This window comes from Rattus norvegicus, chromosome 7 (assembly GCF_036323735.1).
Source record: "Rattus norvegicus strain BN/NHsdMcwi chromosome 7, GRCr8, whole genome shotgun sequence".
Taxonomy (NCBI): Eukaryota; Metazoa; Chordata; class Mammalia; order Rodentia; family Muridae; genus Rattus; species Rattus norvegicus.
This window is the reverse complement of record NC_086025.1, coordinates 97748723-97772656: the sequence shown is the minus strand read 5'-3', so window position 1 is coordinate 97772656 and position 23934 is coordinate 97748723. Positions and strand designations below refer to the sequence as shown.

Below are 23934 nucleotides of genomic sequence, written 5' to 3'. Positions count from 1 at the left end.
AGGAATAACCTCTTACCTAGATTTTCTCATTCTCCCTAAGTGCTTCAGGTTAAATTGTATTTTGGGTTCCTGATGGGCAATGTTGTCTCTGTCATTGCCTCAGATAAGACTGATGCCACTTCTCACTTGACTGATGGGAGATAATATCGTCAGTCAGGGCCCCTTCCTGTGGGCTTCTGTCAACCACACTGGGCACAGATTATCAAGAGGAACAGAGCTGTTTCAGGCTCCACTGTGTGTTCAGGGCTGGTGCTTTGGGCTGTGTATACCATACCCTGTCCAACTTTACACAGCAGCCATGGCCAATGTATTTGTCCGATGTCCTGTCCCTAGGCAGGAGCGTCAAAGTGAGTGAGATGGAAACCTTAGCCTTGATCTTTGGTGAGAGTTCTTTCTAAGAAGCATTAATGTTGCTCAAGGAGACTTGCAGTACACGTTTGTGTGTTAAAAGCTTAGGGACATGAGAATGAAGAATCTTAACCAATTCAGTCCTTCCAAAACTTACTTGATCACTGACTTTCTCATGTAAGAAACATGAACCTCCTATTGAACCACTTTTAGAAGTGCTAATCTAAATGCTAATTTTAAAATATTAGTTCAGGTGATCCATTTCTTTAGCTGTGTTTATTCTTAATTTCGTTCTGCTTCTCCCCTTCTTGATTTTATTTCCGATTACATTTAATATATAATGCATGTTTGTTTTCCAGCAAGTTGTTTTCTATACTCTTGTTTTAGTTTTGTTTTTGTTTTCTTTTGCTCCTTTTGGTCCTTTATGAGTATATATGAAGAACTGCCTTTCTAATCCAGTCTTCAAGTAGCATCTTACTACATCTGCTCCTAGAGACTGCCCACTGACTCGCTGCTTCCACTGTGTGTGCCGAGAGTTGGCAGAAATGCGGTAGCTTTAGAGATGGATGTAACTGAGTTCAGACCTCTGCTCTGCTGCTTCACAGGCCTGGCCACAGGCAGATCACTCATTTTCTCACTCACCCATCCAGACTGCATCTTCAGGCCAGTGGGACCCTTGTCCTGACTATAAATAGTTTAGTGGATATTTTTGAGAGTATATTTTTAAAAGCTGGTAGAGACTATTTCCCTTAGAAGAGGCACTAAATAGCATTCAACAGTGGTTTATATCGCATACTACAGTGAGGCCAAAATGTAAATTAAAGTAAGAATTAAAAATATAGACTTTCTAAAGTGTCCCTTGACTCAGCAACTTTTACCAGGTGCCCCCTGTATGCCAAGCTCTGTGGTAGACATGATTGTCCCTTTGTGTTTAAGAATGCTTGCAGGAAACATTTTTGATAGCTCATTCTAAAGAATTATTTAATTTCACAGAGGAAGAAAAAGATGGACATAGAGACAAAATTTTACACAGCCTCCTGCCTTGGGGTTTCCATGAGTAGGGGAGACATTATTTGATTTCTTGGAAGCAGCTGAGAGCCCAGATTTATAACCTAAAGATTCCTCATGTGCATGGATGCCCTTGAGCAATATCCACCCAAGAATGTACCACACATTCACCCTTTGGTAAGTTTTTGAATCCTGAACATTTCCATGAAGGTCAAATGAAATGTTTTAGAACATCCAAGGAGGATTCCCAGGGCAGCAGTTAGCTCTGTTCTCACACACACAGGTGTGCCAGCATAGAGGTATCTTACATTATACTGTGGTCCTCTAGAGTCAGTTGTTGTAAAACAGAAATAGGACATGTGATAGAAACATCCTAGAAGGCAAGGAAAATGTAAACCGCCCTCACAGGATGGTTTTGTTGTAAGTCACACATAGCAAATTATAAATGACATGCATGGAAATTAAATTTAAAGTCTAAACGTTGGTCAGAAACTGACTATCATTCTAAGTGCCAAGATGACTTTTCAAGATAAGACCCAAGTGTTTGGGCTGTGTCCTCTTGCTTTCTCGTTTGTCTTAAATGTCAGAGATCTCCACTTCTGCCCTTCTGGTGTAATTGTTCTCCTGTGGGGTAAGAGGCAAACAGCACTTCATTTTCCCCGGGAGGACATGTTAAATCATACCTACTGATCACATGGTCTTAAGTTAAGGATTTCCATATCCCTTATATTCTGCCACACTGCCCTTTTCTTTCTGTAATGGTTCCAGGAAAATTGGAATCCCACTAGAATTCAGTCTTCTCAGATGCCATCATCAGACCTTGGGTTTTTCAGAATTCTCTAGTAGCCTATGACCTCTGTTCCTTCTCCGGGGCAGTTGTACCTGAGACCATAGGCAAGGTGATTCCTCTCTGGCTGGAAACTTTCCCTCCTCAACGGGAATTTGGGTTTTCTGCTGTGGACAGCACTAAGACTCAGAGAGTGGATCTCTTGTTTAATTCACTTGGAGAGCTTACTAAGACTTGGGCTGTTGGGCTCCATCCTCAAGAGACTCTGGTCCGTTGGATTTGGGAGTCCATCTCTGATACATTTTCAGGTAGCAGACAGGTCCAGGACAGAATCAGAACACCTCACCCAAGTTCTGGAATTCCCTACTGCATGTGAAAGATACAGCCTTCTCCTTCAAACTTGCTGTCATACTGGGGTTTGCTTTTATATGCTGATTTGATTTGTAACGTGTGTTAGTGATCAACTATTGGCTGATTGAACTGAGTCTCACTCAGGAAGTGGAAGCACAGGAATGTGGGAAAGGAAAATGAGGACTGGAGAAGAATGAGTGAATGCACACATAAGGCCGGGAAAGGTTGCTTGTGTGGTGAGTGCTCCTACTCAGGACCAGGCGTTCATGCTGCCACCTTCTCTGCTGCCCAGGACTCATAAAAGCCTTTTCCTGTCCAGGGCAGATGGTGCTGATCTGGGGATAGCCACAAGGGAAAGGGTTGGCCGGGCCAGATCTAAACTTGGGAGTTTGAACTTGACTCCAGCTAGCAGGAAGCAGGAATGGGTTTCAGACAGGAAATGATGTGCCCTGATTGTCACTGTAATGAGTATAGCAAGACAGAGGAAATGAGAATGGTCTGTGGAGTAAAGCAGATTGCCTTTAATAACCTGACCATCTGTTTCATTCATGCTCTAGCCTTAGTCAGGTGTACTTAACCTCTCTGAGCTTGTACCCTACCCTCATCAATCTACTGAGACTGAGACGCATTTTATAGTTCTCTCGACCCCAGTGACTTTAGATAGCAAAGGCTAAGCACAGTATCCTCTGTCATTTTAATCAAGAGTTTAATTTAGGCCATTCTGCCTAGATGCAGCATAGCATAATGGGATGCCATGTTATTTAAGAGATGGCCTTGAAGAAATAACAGAAAAGCCAAACCACAGGGTTTACCGTGGAGAGCGTGCGGTGCAGTACTCTCGAGCAGTATTTTGGATCCGTAATTCCCTCGTCATCCTTTTCTCTGCCATTACTGTTTAGCCTTCCAAATGTGTGTTTACAAATTTTAAGAAAATAAACCTAGTTCTGGTTAATTGAGCCCATCTTCTGACTAGCATTCTCCACACATTTCAATCCACTAAGTGCATCTCACATAAATCCCTCAAGGCGAACTTGGTTTTATCATTCTCACCTCAGCAGTGAGGAGGAGACCAGGCCTGTAAAAGGGTAAAGCAGGGGTGATTTGCCCAAGAACACACTCAGCTAAATGTGATAAGGTAAGCCTAGGGAACCCTGGAAGCTGAGGAAAACCCCTAAAATCCCAATCCCAGGCAGATAAAGTAGCATAGACTTTGTTCTGGAGGAAGGAGTACCCTCAGACCATGAGCAAACACTCCCTGTTTCCCCTTACTGCCTATGCAATGAAGAACAACCTTAATCTGACATGTCAGTAACAGCTGATAACAGTGGTCCTTTGCATCTATATTGCATAATTTTAGTTTTTGAAACATTTGGGTTATAAAATAATGTCATAAAGAATTTGAAGACTTCAAAGCCACACCTCTTTCTTGGCTTCATGTTTAATGTTTCAACAAGCATCATCATGTAAAAGCTCTGTGGTGCTGTTCTTCAAAGCGGCCAGCTCCATGGACTCACAGTAACTCAAGCTTACTGTTTACAGGAAAGGAAACAGCTTTGGAAGCTGAATCTGTCAATTTTCCTCCATTGGGCCCCAAATCAACATCTCACGATCTCCCAGTAATACCATCAGACAGTGCATCTGTCCGGGGAGTAACCCATTCATAGAGCCTTCATGGTCTGCTTGTATCACAGACACAAGATGTGCCTTACTAATCTGTGTGTTTTCCAATCCAGTCAGGTTGACAGAATCGCAGTCGCACTGAATTATCAGTAACTTAGTAACATGAGTGAGTTCCAGGGGTGCCTCACTGGCACCCTCTCTTCCTTCGTCTCAGCTCCCCAGACCGTTTGCACTGGCACTGGCTAGTTGAAGGAAATACTGGGGCACCAGAAAGGCTAACCAGTCGCTCATGGTAGTGCTGTTCACGTGCGTCTGTGTTCTCTCTGTGTTACAGTATTCTGGAAAGCAACCTAGAGATCAACTCTTTAAATTTTCTTTTTCCATTGAGTTTTCTTTTAAAGTAATTAGTGTAATAGAATGGTGATACCATTGTGGCATTTTCATATGTGTACATCATGTTTTTTCTTTGCATCCTCCTACCGCCTCGTCCGGTTCCCCTTTGCCATTGTTCCCCTTTCTCTCCCCCAAATGGCCCCTTCTTCTGCTTCCATGTCACGTGTTCTCTTTCCCTCTGTTGTCTTCTTTCCTTTTAGAGAAAAGTTAAATCTAGATTTGATATATGAAAGAAAAGACACAGAATTTGTCTTTCCAGTGCTGGCTTATTTCACTTAGCATGATGATCTCCAGGTACCCGTTTCAAATAGCTTTAAGACGTTTGGTAACTGCCTAGGGTGTGAAGGAGTTAACACTCTAGACAGAAAACCTAAGTTATACCAGAGAATTGCCGATTTAACTGTGGGAGCTGGCTCATTATTTTAATTGGATTTTCCAAAGTGTTGAGCAAGTCAGCAGATTTGCATTAACCCTGCTTTGAGAGAAATTGTTTCTTTCTGCAGAGGAGAGAGAACCAAGGAGCAGTGGAGAGAGCCTGTCAGAATTAGCTAGAGATGGCGAATGCAAGCAAATCATGTCCTTGTTAATTAACATAGCCCCATGTGCATGTGGGAGGGCCCATTTGTAGAGCTGGACTGCTTTTCACTCCGAGGTGAGAAAAGGAGAAACTTGTGACCTTCCCCAGTGGGCAGTAGTTCAGAGCTCTTAGGGCACAGCTGAGTCCAGCAGGGGGCTTGGGTTGGGCACTGTGGCCTGTACTGCTCCTGTCCACCTGCTGTGGTCATCCCAAGAGCCTCTCCCCTCAGTAGCCTACCCTCTGAAGGGGGCGTAGAGTACTGTATCAATAGACAGACAGGCAAGAGGGTGTCTTTATGGAAATCTGTATGAAGGAGTAAAATACCAAAACAGAATATATGTGTTTCTGCACAGAGTAAGAGTTGTTTTTTAAGTCATCTTCAGGTAGGATTGAAATGGGTCATTTGTCTGATGCAACATCAGAGCAGTTTATGAGGGATAAGTGTTTATTTTCTGTAGAAGCCTGTATTAATTACAAGTATGTGTTTTAGAAATTCCTAATGCAGTGTAAAAGGATATATTTCAGCTTCCTTTTCTAACTTCTTCCAAATTCCAGGAAGGGTACGATGGATGTATGGACTGGCGGACGACAGTCCTTTCGTAAGGAACAGTCATTGTTAGGAACACTAACTAGTATATTTAATGTAAGCAAGCATCATCCCTGAAATGGTGTTTAACATACTGCTGGCTTAATAAGATGGAAATACAAATAGTTTTGGGTTTTCTGTAGATTGTGTGTATGTTTGAGAGTGAGTCTTGCTGTGTAGCTCACACTGACCTCTAATTGGCAAGCCTCCTGCCTCAGAACAGAACTTCTGCTTCTTGTGGACTTGAATCATTTGAAAGCACTTGCACTAATTGGGTTTTGTTTGAAAGTTGGGAAAATTGATGCAGAATAATCAATAGCATTTTACTCAGGAGCCATCAAAATGATCCATAGTACACTTCTCCTAAGAACCTCTTTTAAAGGCTAATGGCAGTGACAGCAAGAAGTCTCTTCCTGTAGTCCTAGGATTCTGTGGTGACTACACTGAATTGCCAGTGGGACAACACTTACAGTTTGATAGAACTTGCTTTGGTTGCCAAGATTTCTGAAATATTAAGAAAACGAAAATACTGGAAGACTCTGGAATCCTAAGACTAAAATATAATTCGCCTGTCACAGAGCAACATACTAAGATATCTGGTGGAACAGATGTTCTCTTCATTGAGATTTCCAAGGAGAAACAGTCTCTGTTTCAGTTCATCTCTGCTGTCTTCCTGGTGCCATTCAGGTAGTTCCCAGTTACTTGTAACCAAGGGAAGGAACTTTTTCCTGGGAAGGGAGCTGGATAGAGTTGGTAAATTTTAGTATTTTTCCTGTGGCCTTTTCCTGAGCTTAACCACTGGGGAAAATCCAGATTTCTAAATTTATAGTGTAGTGTCTGCTTGGTTTCTTATTATTCCCCAAGAATAAGCGTGTAGATGACCACAATGAAATTCTTAATTCTTGGGGTTTTCCATCAGTGCAGAACCTCAACCCAGGGCTTAACCACAATGATGACATTGGTTACTCAGTGTGGTTAGAGCATAGACTTTGGAGAGACTTGTTCTTCAGAAGAAACTTCACCTTTAGCACTAACCACAGATTTTATAATTCTCGTTGTGTTCTGTAATGCAGCCTCCGTGTCAAGGCAGCAGCAAGCTTTCATTGTTGCTTCATTCACAAGGATTTAAGACATTGATGAAAAGTATATTTAGGCCTGGACGTTGAAATGTGTTTTTAATCTGTGTTTTCCATATTGTTTTAAACACTGTTTCAAATTTGAGCAAAGGGTACATTACTTATTTTTAAAGGATGTTTGACTATGTCTGTGAAATATGTGCACATATGCATATGCATACCTGTGTGCAACCGCAGCTGTTGTTCTCAAATGCTTTCTTGTTTGGTGAGACTGGAATGATCTCATTAGCAGAGGGCTCACCACGTAGGCTCAGCTGGTGGTCACAGAGCTCTAAGGAGTCTCTCCTCTCCTATTCCCCACACTAGAGATACAAGTGTGTGCCACCAGATACATCTGCCCTTTTTGACATGGGTTCTGGCACCAAACTTAGGACTGTATGCTTATAAGGAAAGCATTTACAGCTGAACTCTCTCTCTGGCCGCATAATGATAATGATAATAATAATAATAATAATAATAATAATAATAATAATGATGATTATTATGATGATGATGATGATGATGATAATAATAAAAACAATGGATAAAACCTCTTTTCCTCCTGCATCCACTCTACCCCTGTGTCCTTCAGAGCACTGGCAGTAACCAGATTATTCTGTGTTTCTATAGAAATAATATACACATACAACCTTTTCCCCATCTTCGTAAAAGTAAATCTTGCCATCTGCAAGTACTTTTTATTCCCCCATATATCACATAAATAAAAAAATTCTCATAAATGCTATAATTTCCCAAGCCAGCACCCATTGTTGGGAACACTGTTTCCACCAGTATGAAGAACCACATAGGAGGGGAACCTTGGGCACCCAGTGCTGTATTTCATACCTTCTGCAAGTCCTGCTGGAGCAGCAAATCAGTATAGCACACTGTCTAGGTTTGGAAACATGACCATGGACACACAGCTCCTGCTGTCAAGGAGCTGTTGTGTACACTGGGGAAATGGACAGTAAACACCTGAGGAAGTGAGAATCACACGAGTGGTGGGAGATGGGAAGTCCTTTGAGTAAAGCTGGTGCCAGCATTGTTACTAGCAGAAGTGTTGGTGCAAGGAATTAAGTTGGACCCAAACCTCACCGCATCAGCTACACTATCTCTTAAGAGGCTTGGGACAGAGGGTCCTGGGGGCTTACGTTCCAGAATAAAATTGAGAACTGAGAGCAAAATATCTCCAGTTTAGTGTCTAGGGCAGAGGGCTGAGTTGTATGGATCTTCATTTTCTTCTGTCATACCCAAGGCATTTTCAACCTTTTTATTTTTGAAGACCACAGTTATAAATTCTAAGTGGAGCCTTAAATACAGAAGATGCACCTAGTCTTGCTGCAGTTTAATATGCCAGGAAGCCTTGATACTCGTGGGAGGCCTGACCTTTCTGAAGAGAAAAGGAGGAGCGGGTGGTGGGAAAAGGGAGGGGGCTGACTGGGAGGAAGGGAGGGAAGTGAAAGTATAAGATGATAGATAGATAGATAGATAGATAGATAGATAGATAGATAGATAGATAGATAGATAGATAGATTGATTTTGATTTTTAAAATACATAAACTCTTAAGAGGTCTTTTTGCCCTACTTTCCAAAACCATTATTGTGGATTCTCATAGACACTCAGAATTTAGCAATCTGGCCTGCTTGCTAAGCTCAGTTGTCTCTGTTACACAGAATTGCCTGGACAGGAACCCTACGCCCTCTGGTGGTATATACTGGAAAACCTTCCTTGAATATAAAGCCAGTGGAAGTTTAGACAGAGCTGCTGGGAAACCCAAGGTGTGAGCAACAGAGACACCCTAGGAGAAGACAGAGCTAAAAGACAGGATTTCTTTTCTCTGCCCCCTCATTTTAAGATTCATAACTGGCATTTTAAAAAAATGAGCGATTTTTCAGCACTCACCAAGTGTCTGTAAACTGGCACTGAGCCTTTGTGTTGGCTCACTCTGTCTTCACCTGCTGGCAATAGGATGCAGTCCCTCCACTCTGCCTGCCTGCACAATGTGTGGTTCTTCTCTCATCAGTGAGGACTGGATGGATAGGTAGACATGCTGACAGGTAGATACACTTACATGGGAGGAAAATGTTCTTAAAGGAAGAGACCCAAAACCTATCTGTGCTTTGGTTCTGCAGAGCTCTGCCAGCTCAGGTTTCTTAGGGAATTACCAGGGTCTTCTTGACTGTATTTAAAACCATCCTTCGGCTCCTCTGCTGCTTTCCTCCCCCTGGGCAGCAGCTCAACCTCCCTCTTCATTAGACATCTCTGTACTGTGTCAGAGTACAGACTACTGCTACAGAGCAAGAGAAAACCTGCTCCCCAACCCTTGAAGATGTTTTAGCTGAGTGTTGTGACTCATGCCTAGGGACCTGTAATCCAACGCAGAAAGATTGAATTCAAAGGTAGCATGGGCTACATAGCTAGACCTGTCAATAATAATAATAATAATAATAATAATAATAATAATAATAATAATTATAGCAGCTGAGGGTGCAGCTGTGAGCAGAACAGCCAAGGTCCCTGTCATCAGTGAGTGTCCAGTCTCATGCAAGATAAGTATAATCACAGGGAAAGTACATACCATAGGAGTACAAACAGGAAACAGTAAAAGCCAGTTACACACGTCCCTCCATATTCTTGACAGGTGACTAAAAAAAAGTCAAACCAAGACTTGCGACTTCGTTAGAAGTTGCTCTGAAAGTGCTGGAATGAGTTGCAGTCACTTGTACCCATCTGTATGTGACAGCAGTGTCTCAGCGCATCACTCTGGGATGACACTGCAGCTCTGCTTCCAGCTGGGATTCTTACACGTCACCTCTCCCTCTCACTCCTTCAGCTGCAGGGTCGGGGCTTACATAGCAAGAGGACGGCATGTGCATACAGTAGACATACAGCAGGCATACAGTAGACATACAACAGGCATAGAGCTCTCCACTAAGCCCTGGGTGGGTGCGCGAGTCCACAGGAAGAGACTTCACTGTTTATTGTGCATTCCTTTTAACTGTCTCCTATTTTTTCTTTATGTTGATTTTTCAGCTCCAGGGTCTGAGCCACAATGTGATCTTCACCTTGGATTCCTTGTTAAAAGGAGACCTGAAGGGGGTCAAAGGAGTAAGTGGCCAGAAATTATTATTTCAGTCTCCAGTTGAAAGAGTTGGGTTTATTTGGAATTGTTTCTTCCCTTTTTTTTACAGTCATAGTAGTACTTGTATTTGAAGATCTCTGAACATTTTCAGCACAAAATATTGGAAAATTGTCATTAGAAAAAGTGTTACGATTTCACATAATGGTACTGACTAGGAACAAGGCTAGGCCCTTTGAGAAAGATTGATCATTCCCCAGTAGGGGTGAGGATGGGGGTGAAGGGGGTGAAGCTGGGCCCAGTCTGGCCTCCCAGGGTTATTGGTAGACTGGCTCTGAGCAGCTCTGGTTCTTGTTTCTTTGATAGGTGTAGGAGAGCTCACCCTCCCACCTCTGTTGGGCTTCTCACCTGTGAACAGTGCACATGTGGTTTCAGATCTCCAAAAGGAAGTTGTGTTTTGTTCAGAGGGTTTTTTTGTTTTTTGGGGTTTTTTGGTTTGGTTTGGTTTGTTTGGGTTTTTTGTTATTTGTTGGAGGCAAAATGAATAACAGTTTTCATTTTCTCGTTTTCTCTTTTCTAAGGATCTCAAGAAGCCATTTGACAAAGCCTGGAAAGATTATGAGACGAAGTTGTAAGTGCTGTTTTATTTCATGTAAAGCTTTATGTTATGGTCATTGTCATGAGTTTCCACAAGTCGAGAACAAGACAGAGACCCGATAATATTACCAATGATCCAGTTAAAAGCCACACACACAAGTATCCCAGCACTCTGGAGGCTAAGCTCCTGGGCTCTAGTAAATGCAAGGGCTGCCTGCGCTACATGGTAAGACAATGCCTCAAAGAATTAAACACCTAGAAAACCTTACACTGCCTGTCCTAACTGTGGAATCACAGGCACTATTTTGGTTGCTGGTATGAACTGTCAGGTTGGAAGTATATGAAACGCACAATGTTCTTTTATTATCATATCACATAACTATAAACCATGTGCATTTCTATGTAGTACAACAGTTAGTTAATAATCAAAGACTAACTGATGTTTGTGATACCGTTTTTCTCTGCCAGGGTTGACACCAAATATGTGTTTTACAAGCATGACTCCCTCACATCACTCATGAATGTGTACCTCTCTCTCTGTCGTCAGGAAACTGAAGTCTAATTGTAGACTAGCCCATTATGCTGGCATTCATGCTGGATCGGTCTGACCCATACACTGAGCGTTACAACTTGGAGCCAGAGAAGTTGACTCTGGGATTTTCATGGTGTTCAGGAGGATCATAGGCCCAAGCTGGCCTCAAACTCATGATCCTCTGGCCCCTGTCTCTAGTTGCTGGAGTGACACATGTACCACACACAGTCCCTTTATTCCTATTCTCTGAGAGGCTTGTAACAGCAGACAGTGGGAGGAAATATATCTGTTTCAAAGCTTATGTAGGTATAAGTTTGCAGAGTGAAAGCCATTTCTGTGGACAGCAATAGCAGCCTAATGAGAACAGAAGCAGAATAACTTGGGGATCACGTGTATTTTTCCCAAACTGTTTTTGTAAAACTTGTATAATAGTGCGTTGTTGTAGAAGCACTGCCTTAGAAACCGTCGTGTGTGTGGACAGTTAGAAATGCAGCTGGAAACCAAAAGGTGTGTATGGTGGTCCTCCAGTGTGGGTGAGTGTTGAGTTCATTGTCTCTCATGGAGAGCCAGTGAGATGGCCTGTGAGACAGTGAGTTAAGTAGTCTCTGTTGTTAAGTCCTCCAAATAAGACTTGAGTTTGGTTTTGTTTTTAATAAGTTCCTGTCAATACATTTCTTTCTTAAAATAGGTTTCTTTCTCATTGGAGTTTGATGATAGGAAAGAGGGCAGTATTTCTCCTCTTAATGTAAGAGGGAGCTCATTTGGTTTTTAAAACCACAAACAAAATGCCTTACACAGAGAGTTAACGCTTGCTCCAGCCCACTGGGGTGGGTCCGTGCAGTGTACTGTTTTACTGCATGAATCTATACTTTTACTGCAAAAGCAAAGATGTTTAATTTATTACCTTTCAAATAACCAAGAAGCCTAGCCACTTTCTATGGCTTGTACAACTCAAGAGGCAGTGAGGAGTGTGGTTAAGTTTGTGGACTTGAGCACCATTACCAGTTTTGTGATCTTGAGCCATGATACTTTATTTTTCATGGCCTTTACATAAAAGTTAACTACTACTTAAGCTTTTGTGACCACAAAATAATGTATTGAAGTAGTTCTCTGCAGAGTCATTACTTAATTATTGTTCTTTGTTTATATTGTGCTGAGGAGCAAACTCAGAGTCCTGCACAAACTAAGGAAGCTCCCTGACCCTGAGCTACTCCCCTGCTCTTGGTATTTTGAGGCAACCTTACCATGTAGCTAAGATTGGCATTGAACTCTCTGTGTAGTTCAAACCAGCTACAAGCTTTGGATTGCAAGCATACACCACCATTCTCAGCATTTAGTGTTATAATAATCATTATTTTTATCAAAATAGCATATGAATTTAAATTAAAGCACCAAATGTATTATATCAACAAAGACTACAGCAGCAGGTTGTAGAAGCTCCCAATAGCAGTGCCTTAAACATTGTAGATGTTTATCATAGAGTGGAAAGCCTTCTAGAAAGGACCAGACTCCCACACAGCATCTCTCACTTGTCCAAGTCTAAAGTCAATAACTGGGCTTTCCTAGTGGTGTGAGGCCCTATCAGCCATGGAGTGGGAGAGAGTTAAGTAAGCAGTGAGTGCACCTCCCTGCCCATACCCACCCCTTGGCATAGTTTTCTCTGCCCACTGTCCTGATCTGCCAGTCCTACTTTTTTCCTCCAACCCTTTCTCTTGGTTTCCAGTTTGCCTATCTCTATATCACAATATTTCTTGTTCTTGTTCCTTGGCCTATCTGGAACATATTGCTCTGGCGTGTGTAAATTTAACCCCTTTGTACTAGCAGCCATCACCTTGCTACCTCCATTTTCCAGCTTGGTTAATAACAGTTTTTAGATAAACTGTCAGTGTTTATATTTTTATCTAACTGGTATATTATGATTGACTCTCCTTTCTTCTAGTAGATTTTTACTTTTTTTTTTAATGACTAGCTGCCTCAGTTCATTTGCTTAGTTTTGTATGAACCTTTTATGAGCATTTATCTTCTAGCCAGTAGATGCTAGAGACCCACTAATAGTATTTCTATTCGGTATATACCTTGCACTTGCCACTACAGTAATTGTTATCTACTATCTGCCAGTTCCTTCTTTCCACCTCCGGCAATGTTTGCATCAGCAGCAGGTTTATATAACCGTCTTTTCTGGTGTAGTCCTCTGTATTAACTCTAGTGGTTCCCATCAAACAACTGTAAAAGAGGTCACATTTTGTCTTTATTCTAGCATCTTCAGAATGAGAGTTTGATTTTATAAATTTCCCTTACAATATTGAAGGGTAGTTGAGCATGATCACTCGAGCTTGTAGATCCAAGCAGAGGTAAGATCTAGAGTTCACAGCCATGAAGCAGCCTCCTTTGGGGTTTTTAGGATGGCAGTATAGCTTTCTTGTTAGCAGTCCAGAAAGCTTACAGTTCCCTCCACCCCTTCCAGGTGACTCTACATAGTGAGTGGCATTTTAAAAGGTAGAGTTTTGTTTTGCTTTCTAATTACAAAAGCCAGGATCTATTCAAAAGAGAGAATCTAAGCTAAAAAGAAAACCTTAGTTTGAAGTAAGGAACATCAGAAAGTTGAAGTAAACAGTGTTCTAAACCAAAGGACAACAGCTTCTGTCCCTCTCATTTCAAAAGCTCTAGAAATCACCATGAGATCTTATTTAGTGAGGCAACAGAAAGCTCAGTGCCCAGGCAGATGTCAGAGTTAAAACTCTGTGGCTAGATAACTTTAACTCTGTCCGTCCTTACATGTGCTCACCAAGGAGGACCATCTCGGAAACTTAACTGTCTATCCAACTCTCTCTCTCACCCAGAACTGCATTTCCTCTGTCTTTCCTGTACTTTTCCTCCTTCCTTCCTTTCCTTCCTTTCTTTTCTTTCTCTATTTTTGAAAAGATTTTTTTTCTCACATAATATATCCTGATTTTGGTTTTCCCTCCTTCTCTTCCCCATGGAGGACAGCCTTCATTCTTACTCCTGTTTTAACTCTGCCTTTAAATATTAGGCAAGTTCTTTCTTCTGTCATTGTCTTCAGCTCTTCTTGTCCTAGATGATCTCATCTTGTTCACCCCTTGACTACTATGCCACTGTGAGTCCACAGAGGCAAAGGGAGTAAACTCCTGTCAGGTGTTGTCACCACAGTGAACCAGACAGCTAGTCACATCTGTCTCCCATGCTTCTCCTCACCCCAACCACGTCAGTGGAGAAAGCTGAGATTTAACTCTCTCCACTAAAATCCTTCCTTTGATTGCTAAGGTCACATGGCCCAAATGTTGCCTAGTGCAGCTTTTGATGGATGAGAGTGAGTCTCCACCAAGTTTGCCATAGCTTTACCATTGGTTGACAGATTGGTTCCCCGTGTCTGTGTATAGGCAAGGCTACTTACCTTTTATTGCATTTGCCTCCCCATTCTACATCCACTACAACTGAAAATTTAAATCAGTCAGTCTTTGCTGTCACAGTTGGAAAGTCAAGGATATTTCCGAAGTTTGAAGTCCATCTCAAGTTAAGTGTATTTAAGAGTACCAGAGAGCAGGCATCACTACCCTCGGGTACTATAGGGTTAATGTGTGCCTACCTTCACATCCTGGAGGTTCATGGAACCCTCTCCTCCTCACTGAAAATCCCAAATTAGATATAGGCATTTCTCCTATAGTTCCATGACAAGTAGTGAAATATGACACTTTTTGTCTAGTTTTTAAATGTCCTGACCAAAATCTGTTTATACTTTGTCTTTAAATAAATCAGAAGTCTCTTAACTTTCTGCTTCTTTTTCATCAAAAAGTCATTTACTTAAGAAAAAGTAAACTGTTCAAATTTACTCCTGCCAACCAAAATATAAAAAGAACTGTGTGTCTAAACTCTGAGTGGAAGTATAAGCTTCCTAGATGAAGTTCACACAATATGTTTGTTCCCTTTGAACTCACATTTCTACTAATGATTTGGTTCTGTCATGTTAAGAAATGTTGCCTCTTAACTAGAAGTTAAACTTTCAGTGGTTTGAGTAAGAGAAAGACACCAATGGTGTTCATCTTTAAAACTGCTTTGCTTCACAAGGGTTGAGCCCAAGGTCTTGCACTCTACCCCAGGCTACATCCTCAGTTCAAAATTGGTGTTTTTGCATGGGAGATAATAAGAGCTCCCATTTACTCTCTGCATACACATACACAACTGCCCCATAATCACAGCCTACCCCACCCACCCCACTCTATCCGGGGTATATATGCCACATTTAGTGGACCCATTAATACAGCATCATCCAGAGTCAAGTTTGCTCTCAGGTTCACACTTGGTATTGTGGGTTATCTTTCTTTTAGTGTGGCATGTGCTTTTGTTGCAGTACAAAAATCGAGAAGGAGAAAAGAGAGCACGCAAAACAGCACGGGATGATCCGAACAGAGATAACAGGAGCTGAGATTGCAGAAGAAATGGAAAAGGAACGGCGGCTTTTTCAGCTCCAGATGTGTGAAGTAAGAACAGACCTTCCCAGACTAAACTTCTGCTCCTCAGCAGGCTAGGTTTGATGCTTAGAGGGGGGACTGTTTCCTAAGGATTCTAATCTCCCTTTTTCTCCAAGCCCTTTGGGATCCGACATTGCACTGTTGTCTCATATTTTGAGCCCTTGGTCCTATGGGCCTCTTTAAGCCAAATCAGGATTCATTGGTGAGAACCTTAATGTTGCTTGTGAGTGACTGGGGGGAGTCCTGGTGGGAGGTAACATGGGTGCGTAGTACTGCTTTGGAGCATGTGGTTGTTTAAAGCATGGATCCAGCCTGAGTGAAAGTTTAGATGAAGCTAAGGAAGTCTGAGCTCATGGAAAAATGCAGAAAAAGCATGCTGCCTTTAACTTAACAGCTGTGGTTCTCAAACTGAAATCCCATCAAAACCTGTACCCCATTGATTTTAGCACTCACTGTAAGGCAACTTGAGTAATGGAGATACTTTCTGACTTATAAAACCCTAATGGAGAGTGTGTAATTTAAGTTTTTCTCCTCTAAGTTCACCCCTACCCCCACCTTTTTTTTTGTTGTTGTTTTTTGTTTTGAGGTGGGGGTCTTTTGTATCTTTTTCTTCCTCATAAACCTATGGGTCCTTGACCTTTTCAATGTACGGACTCCTTCTTAACTTTGACAAGCACAGTGTCTGTCAGTAGAAGATTTGGGCCAATGATAAGACCAAAGCCAGTGAGTAGCACTGTGGTTAGCTACAGCACCTCATTTTTATTTTTTCTGACTTGCTTCTTTTTAAATAGAGATTTCTTCCTCTGATTCATTTCCTCGTTTAAAGTTTCAGTGTCTCATGGAACATTCTTGAAGGACTGCTCTCCTACCTGTCTTCTGCAGAGAGCAGTCTGTCGCTCAGGACTGTGTGAATATGTTTGAAAGCCACGGCACTAGGGAAAGCAATCATGACATGGAGTGTGTTTGCTGTGTTTCATTCTTGTCTTGTAAAGGAGTTAGCAAACAAACGCTAACACTAATTGCATTTGTGCACACTGACTGAGCTCCAACAGCCTTCCCTAAACAAAGCTCACCTACCTGGGCAGGTTTAGCAATGCTTCCACATGAACTTGAGAGGCCCGTCTGGAGTTGTCAACATGAAAATCTACTTTCTCTCCACAGTATCTCATTAAAGTTAATGAAATCAAGACCAAAAAGGGTGTGGACCTGCTGCAGAACCTCATAAAGTATTATCATGCACAATGCAAGTAAGTGTTGCATTACTTATCAGTGGTCGTTAGCAACCCTCACTGGGCCCCTTCATTTCACTGATCTTCTCTTGATTCTCTTTCATTTAGTGACTATCAATAGTAACAGCTAAATAGATGAGAAACCGTATTATTGTCTTCCATCACCAGCATTTTGTATAAATTAGCAGCTTACAATAAACAACTGTTTGATTAGTCTGAAGCCATGTCTTCTCCACAGCTTGTGCATAAGCCCTTGTCCCCAAGACCATTCTGTTGACACCACCTCTGTCCGTACACAATTCTTTTTGTTTTCCCTGTTACTTTTTACCATGTATTCCCACCCACAGTTTCTTGGTGGGGATTCATTATCCAAACTTTAATTCTTGGAGCATTTTAGATGCTTAGCTCTGTAGAAAGATTCCTGTGAAAGTGCTCTGTCCCGAGACAAACATGGCTCTGCCCTACAGCACCTTCAGTGTGTGTGATTCCATTCTGTCGTGAGTCCATGGCAGTGTCTGATTGCTCATCTTCTTTATTTACTGGGCCAAGTGTCCAGCTGGAGCCTGTGTGAGAACGCACCGTTAGCGTCTGTTAGCTGATATACAGAGGAGAGAATGCCAGGTCCTGTCCAAAGCTCACCACCAACTCTCATAACCTAGAGCAAATAAAGATCATTTGAACTAGATAATAATACTCTCAAACCAACAAATGCATAATTCTTTCTGATCTGTCTTATCTGTTCAACAACACCAGGTCTAGGAGGACCTTCGTGTGCAATGACACATTTAAAAAAATCTCAGACTTTGAGTTGCTTAATGGGCAAGTTCAAATCCCTTCTGGCAACAGTCCTCTCACTGAATACCAGTGTCATCTGTCATTTGGGGTTAGAGCTTGTAACCAGCACCTCCAGTTCTTCATGAGGATATGAGAATAAAATAAAATAAAGCATTTTGAAATACATACCGATGGGGCAGCTGTGGTATTGGGAATCATTGATAGATGTTATGGTTAGGGTATTTCTCTTTACAAAGGACCAAATTAATCTTTATTTAAAGTTGTTAACCTTTTTCAAGGTAAATTCTCTCTTATATAAATGTGCTTTGTAAGTGGAAAGAATGTATTTCAATATATATTCAATATATTCACTGTTATAAGGTGAAATGTCTACAGAAGCTCTGACCTGAGGACCTGTGCTAAGTTTGCCTTTATGGTATAGTAGGCAGTTACAAACTTTAAAGTAAGCTGCAGTGATCCCTGATTTTAATTTAAGGTGATATTTTTGTCTTTGATCAGCTTCAGGTTTTTTAGAAACATTTAATCTGCAAACCTTTTACCAAAAGAGATGAATCTCTGAATCTTCTGAGTTGCAGCACTTGATTGCAAATTTCACCTGATTTTAGAAATCTTTCTTAATTCCTAAGTCTGGATAGAAGAGTTTGAGGTCTACAGGCATGCATTTCCCAAACCATAAAGTGTATACATTAGCCTCTGTGAGTAAAGTGAGAGTGGCATTATTTAAAGTGGATGCAGCAAAACAAAAAAGTTGCTTTATTCTTTTTCTGCTTTTCTACCCATAATCATTCACTGGCCTCTTCCCAAAGGCTGGGTGCTTTGCTAGGTTCTGAAGTTAGATTCAAACAGAGCTGCCTTCTAGGGGTTGTCACCTGATACTGGCAGTCGGGTACCTGATAGTCAGAAGGCATTCCATGACATGCACCATGGGCACCAAGAGGAGGAGAGACTCCTGCAAAAAGCTAAGGAGGGCAGTGGCTATAGCTGAAAGAAGGTGATGGGACTTGGGATGGGCCTTGGAGGGCAGGTGGACTTTGGGATCTGGTAACAAAGGCTTTCACTAGAGCACAGAGAGATTGGCAGGACAAACACATAGGACAAGCTCCTCAGGAGTTGAGGTTCGGAGCTATCAGGTGGTGGGATTGACCAATCCCAGGCTTTGTCTCTAGGTTGCCCTATTGTTGGAACACAACATCAAGAAGCTAAGGAGGTTTGCCTCCAGAGGTTCTTCCTGCTATCACAGTCCCTCCCAACCCATATTTAATATGCATAGTGTTGCCCTGTAAAGCATTCTCTATTCACATCTTTATTTAAAGATTTCTTCTGAGCTCCAACTCCAGTTCCCAGATGGTTTTCAGCAGACCCAGCCAGTGCTTACCAGGAAGTTTGCTGCACAATACTTTGGGGAATCACAGCACCTCCGTATGGATTTAGTGTTTACATTGGAAAGAGAGCAGAAACTAGCTGTCCTTACCTGTTCCAGCTCACCCACATCGCTGCTCACTCACCGTGTACATTGCCAATAGCATCCTACTTTCTAAACAAACCACCCACTCTTTTACTCCGGGATTTATTGTGATCTGCAGAGTCAAGAGCGTTTACAAGCATTCCTCTTTCATCATAACAGATTATACTAACAAGTAACACCCCCAGGAACTTATGTACAGTCCAGGATGTCTGGGCTCACCGGTTTTCAATGTGATTTCCCCTTGATATCACACAGTCAGGACACTTTACTTCAGAATGATCAGTAACTTGTCCATAGGGGCACTTGTTTAGTAGTTGCTTAAACATATGTCAGTACTGACATAGTAACCACAGAAGCCAAATTTGTCAAACATCAAAATTCAAAGCTTTGTTTATAAAAGATATTGATAGGAAAACAGGAAGACAACCCACTGAGTGGGCTAAAGCATCTGCAAGCCCCTTACCTAATAAAGAATACAGAAGTACAAAGAATACAACAAAAGGATACTCTGATTTTTTTTTGAGTGGGTAAAGAGTTTGAGCAACCATTTTTTTGAAAGAGATATATAATTGGAAAATATCACATGATAAAATATTCAGCATTATTAATCATTAGGGAAGGACAAATAAAAATCAGAAGTGAAACGCCATTTCATATTGCCTGGGAAAGCTATAATTAAAATAAAAATAGGAAGTAAGTTTTGGAGAGGCTATGAAAAAAACAGCAAACCCATGCATCACTGGTAGGAATGTAAGGTAGTACAATTGTTTGTAAAAGTTTTAAAATAAATACACAGAAGAGCCAAACATAGGTATGTACATAAGAAAAAGTAGATGAATGAATATTATGTAACTATTATTTATAGTACTTGGAAACATGTTTACCTTTCAAGTTAAACAAATGGGGGATATCCATACAGTACAATAGTATTTAGCCATGTGAAAGAATGAAACATTGATGCATACTTTTAACACAAATGAACATATAAAACATTATGCCAGATACAGAAGACCACATGGCAGATTACATGTATGTGTATTGTGAACTCTCTAGGAAAAGTTGGAGACATCAGATTAGTGATTAGTAGGAAGGGGCAAGTGAGTAGTTTCTTCCTGGGACTATGGACATGTTCTGGAATTACATGATGGTTGTGCATTATAACTAGAATAAAAATCACAGGGAAGGACGGATGGCTCAGCTGTTACAAGCACTGTCTGTTTTTCCAGGGGTTCAATTCCCAGCTTACAAGCATTTATACTGGGATCTCATGCCCTCTTCTGGCATGCAGGTGTACATGCAGATAGAGTACTCATATACATTAAATAAAAATAATCACACTTAAGACTGAATTTTACCAACAAAAAGTATCTGGAATGGTTTGTCTACAATTTCAGTTTAACCAGATTTAGAATCACCCAGGAATTAGCAGTCCCCACCCTACCCCTGACCCATGCCAGCTGTGTCTTGAGGGATGTTACAGAGAGAGTTAACTATGGCAAGATCTACCCTAAAAGTGAGTGTCGCTGACAACGGGCTGAGTGGAGAAAGGAAAAGAGAACAGAGCCCCTATACCCCTTCTCCACATTGTTCATCTTTCTCTGCTCTGCCTCACCTACATAGGTGAACTTGAACCTGCAACAACTATGATCTGCAGTCAGCCTCCCCAACTACTACTACAGTGCCCACGCAAGCTAGGAACTAGAATGTGGTACAGCCATTGCTGCAGCTGGTGTCTTTTACTCGAGGGTGCACACCTTAGATGGCATACCAGAAACTTTGATTTGATGAGCATGAGATGGCGCCCAGCATCTACATCTAAAACCTCTTCAGCAGTGGGTCTAATATAGCACTCTAGTGTAGCTCTGCTTGAAATTGTTGAAATGTCTGTATAGTTAAATAGGGTGGTGCTTTCCACAGTGTTAAAGATTGTAGGGTGGAAGAAAGTATCAGCCCAATATTAGATACAGGAATTTGGGGCCTGGCTTAGAGTCTGGAAAACGAGGATGTGAGGCTTTGTGTAGATCCCAAAGTGGACTCAAAAATCCTTCTCCTTAGGGCATCTACATTGCACCAAGACCACTGTGGCATGGCAGGGAAATGATCCTCGTCACTTGTTTGGAGAACACAAGGCAGACCACAAGTCTGTGGGGAAATAATCCCATGGGGTAGGGCAAGACTTAGAGAAAGGGGCAGTAGAGCATGGGGGTACCAAACACCTATGCCCTGGTTTCTGTAAACTGAACCCCAGGGGAGGGTCCTGAGGAACTCCCCCTCCCCAATAAGAACTAGCTTCACTTGCTCAAGATAAGAACTCACTTCACTGCAGCTTTGCGTATAGACTTGGTATCAGGCAGTCCTGGATCTGAATCCCACCACTGTGTGGACCTGGTAAGGTATAAAGCCTCGCTGTGCATTCTCTACAGCGTGGAGAGGAAGCTGAAGTGCTTGGCCCATGAGAAGCAAGCCAACAGAGGGACTTGTGAGTCAGTGCTCAGCTCGTACTAAAGGTTCTTCAGTTGTCAGCTCTTGCTATCATAGGGGAGTTATGCAGCTTGCCATCCATGCAGTGTAGCATGCAGCTTTCCAGACCCTTGGCACACTGAAACCTGTACGTCAGCACACGCCGCCTCCGACCTGACTCTCTAGTGTGCAGTTGGACTTCTCAATGCCAGGAGCTAGTTTTTCTTTCTCTCTTTGATTCAAACATGGTCCAGCCACAAGGAAGTGATCTGTGTGTGGATGTTAACACATGTGACATCAGTGAGGACTGCAAGTGTTATCTGCACTGACTGTGACTTCAAATAGTAGCCATAAATTTGTTTGTTGACACATCTTTATGCAAGTGCTGAACTTGACTTCATGTTTATTATATGGAAACTACTTAGAGAAGGTGTGGGGAGAGAGAGGTGGCAAGAATCCTCGGGTTTTGCACATAATTATATTCCTCCTTTTTACTGCTGGTGAGTCACTGTTTTCCACTGTAGTTTCTTTCAGGATGGCTTGAAAACAGCTGATAAACTGAAACAGTACATTGAAAAGCTGGCTGCTGACTTATATAATGTAAGTCCCTATGTAGCATGTGCATTTAACGTTTAAGAAGCATCCATCTGTTTGAAGTCTGTATCAGAAAGGGGATTATGCAGATTAGCTCAGAGATAGGTCAGTGTAAACCTGGCAGAGAGCCTTCATCTTAGCATCTTACCTCTGCAGGCTGTGAAGAGTGGGAGGAGCAAATAAGAAATGAAACAGTAAACTTCAGAAGGGGAGGGGTATGTGTACATACTTAGAGATGGAATAATTGTAACTTGGAAATAACTTGACTGATGAACATTAAAAGAAACTGTATTAGGAATCTGAGTACCTAATTTTAGAAAAGGTTTTAGAATTACAAGTAACAGGCATCCCTGGTGAGAAATGCTCTAAAATCTGAAACTCTGAAGACCAAACTGGCTTGACAGCATAGAAAGAAAATTCCACACATAGCCACATCACAATCAAAAAAAGTTGTGTACATATATACCAGAAACTATATATAGTAGGACACTATGTTTAGCCTGTGTGTTTGAGGCTATGTGGAACAAGTTGATTACATATTTATACTTTTGCCCCACCATATTCATATATATATGCAAATATTCCAAATTGCAAGAAAATATAGAACAGTACTACTTCCATACATTTCAGATTATTCATTATCAGCCTGATACCTATGTTTTTTCAATTATTGAACATGGATCACTGATAGTTAAATCCCAAGTGATTGAAATAAGCAGCAGGAATCCTGGTCCTGGTGCAGTTCTATGTAAACTTTGGTGTATGCTTTGGTGATCAGTGTCTCAGTCATTCATAGGATTTTCTTCTGACCCATATAATTTTACCATGGCATTCTTTCTGTCCATCCTTTCAAAAGCTAGAAATAAATGTTACAAGCATTATTTTCTAACCTTATTAAATAGATTGAGAGCTTTTGGGGTCACTATGTACTGTTTAATAATAATGCCTGGTACATAACTTGCTAATTCTAAACTCTGGGTATTTTTCCAAGATTAGACTGTCTCTTATGTACCAGGCAGTATGAGTACTATAATGGGAAGATTTACTATGACTATGAAATTGAATTGTTTGGTGAGTAGTATATTTGGATAATTAAGCTTTGTTTTTAAAATGAATGATAAAATAACAGGTCTGACTTTTTCTTTCGTAGATAAAGCAAACCCAAGATGAAGAAAAGAAACAGTTAACTGCACTCCGAGACCTAATAAAATCCTCTCTGCAGCTTGATCCGAAAGAAGTAGGTGGTTTATATGTTCCCAGCAGGGCTAACAGTGTAAGTGAGGCTGCTTGTGATTCCCTTTGTGTTTTTCAATCTGTGAAACAGGCACATTGATAACTTCCTACTGGGGTGGGTGTGGGGACAGATGAGGTAAAAGATAGAACTATGTATCTATAGTGATGCCCAGTATAGACGCTGTGTTCCCACCAAGCAAGGTGGCACAGGCCTCTAAGGCTTATCACTGAGAGGCAGAGGCAGGCAGAGCTCTCTGACTACAGAGCCAGCCTGGTCTACATAGTGAGAACCTGTCTCAAAAAAGAAGAAACTGTGTTCTTTCACCTCCTCATAAATAAATGGTACCCTGGAGTCTACTACTTTGTAGCCTTAGATTTTTCTTTATGTTAACCTTTAAAGCAAGCAGCCCACCTCATAATTCTCTTCTTCAGACCATGCTTATCATTCTGGGAGGCCAGAAATGGTCTTTCATTTTACCCAGAGATTTAAGGAAATATTTTGATAAAAGTCCTTTCCAAATTTGCCCCAGAATCAAGAAAATTCAGTTAAGATGGTCTCTAGATGTTAATAGTATAGAATGAGTGGTGGATTTAGATTAATGAAACTCACAGGCCCTGAGTTACAAATGTGATTTTTCCAGACATTGATACCTGCTGTGTGGCTGCTGTAGTCTGGG

The 23934-nt window shown here is 41.5% G+C and overlaps 1 protein-coding gene across 13 annotated transcripts in view; it reads left to right on the top strand.

Moving 5' to 3' along the window:
- Positions 1 to 23934, top strand: part of Asap1 (ArfGAP with SH3 domain, ankyrin repeat and PH domain 1) — a 307170-nt gene that overhangs the window by 209867 nt on the left and 73369 nt on the right. For 6 of the 13 annotated variants that reach the window (XM_039079177.2, NM_001044245.2, XM_063263529.1 and 3 more), the window contains 6 exons: positions 9820 to 9894; positions 10447 to 10496; positions 15361 to 15490; positions 16643 to 16728; positions 21955 to 22030; positions 23175 to 23297. In XM_039079177.2, coding sequence (XP_038935105.1) covers positions 9820 to 9894; positions 10447 to 10496; positions 15361 to 15490; positions 16643 to 16728; positions 21955 to 22030; positions 23175 to 23297 — 540 coding nt within the window. Of the gene's footprint in view, positions 1 to 1341; positions 1534 to 9819; positions 9895 to 10446; positions 10497 to 15337; positions 15491 to 16642; positions 16729 to 21954; positions 22031 to 23174; positions 23298 to 23934 lie in introns of those variants that run through there. The other 7 variants (XM_039079180.2, XM_039079174.2, XM_039079178.2 and 4 more) reach the window with 4 other exon arrangements.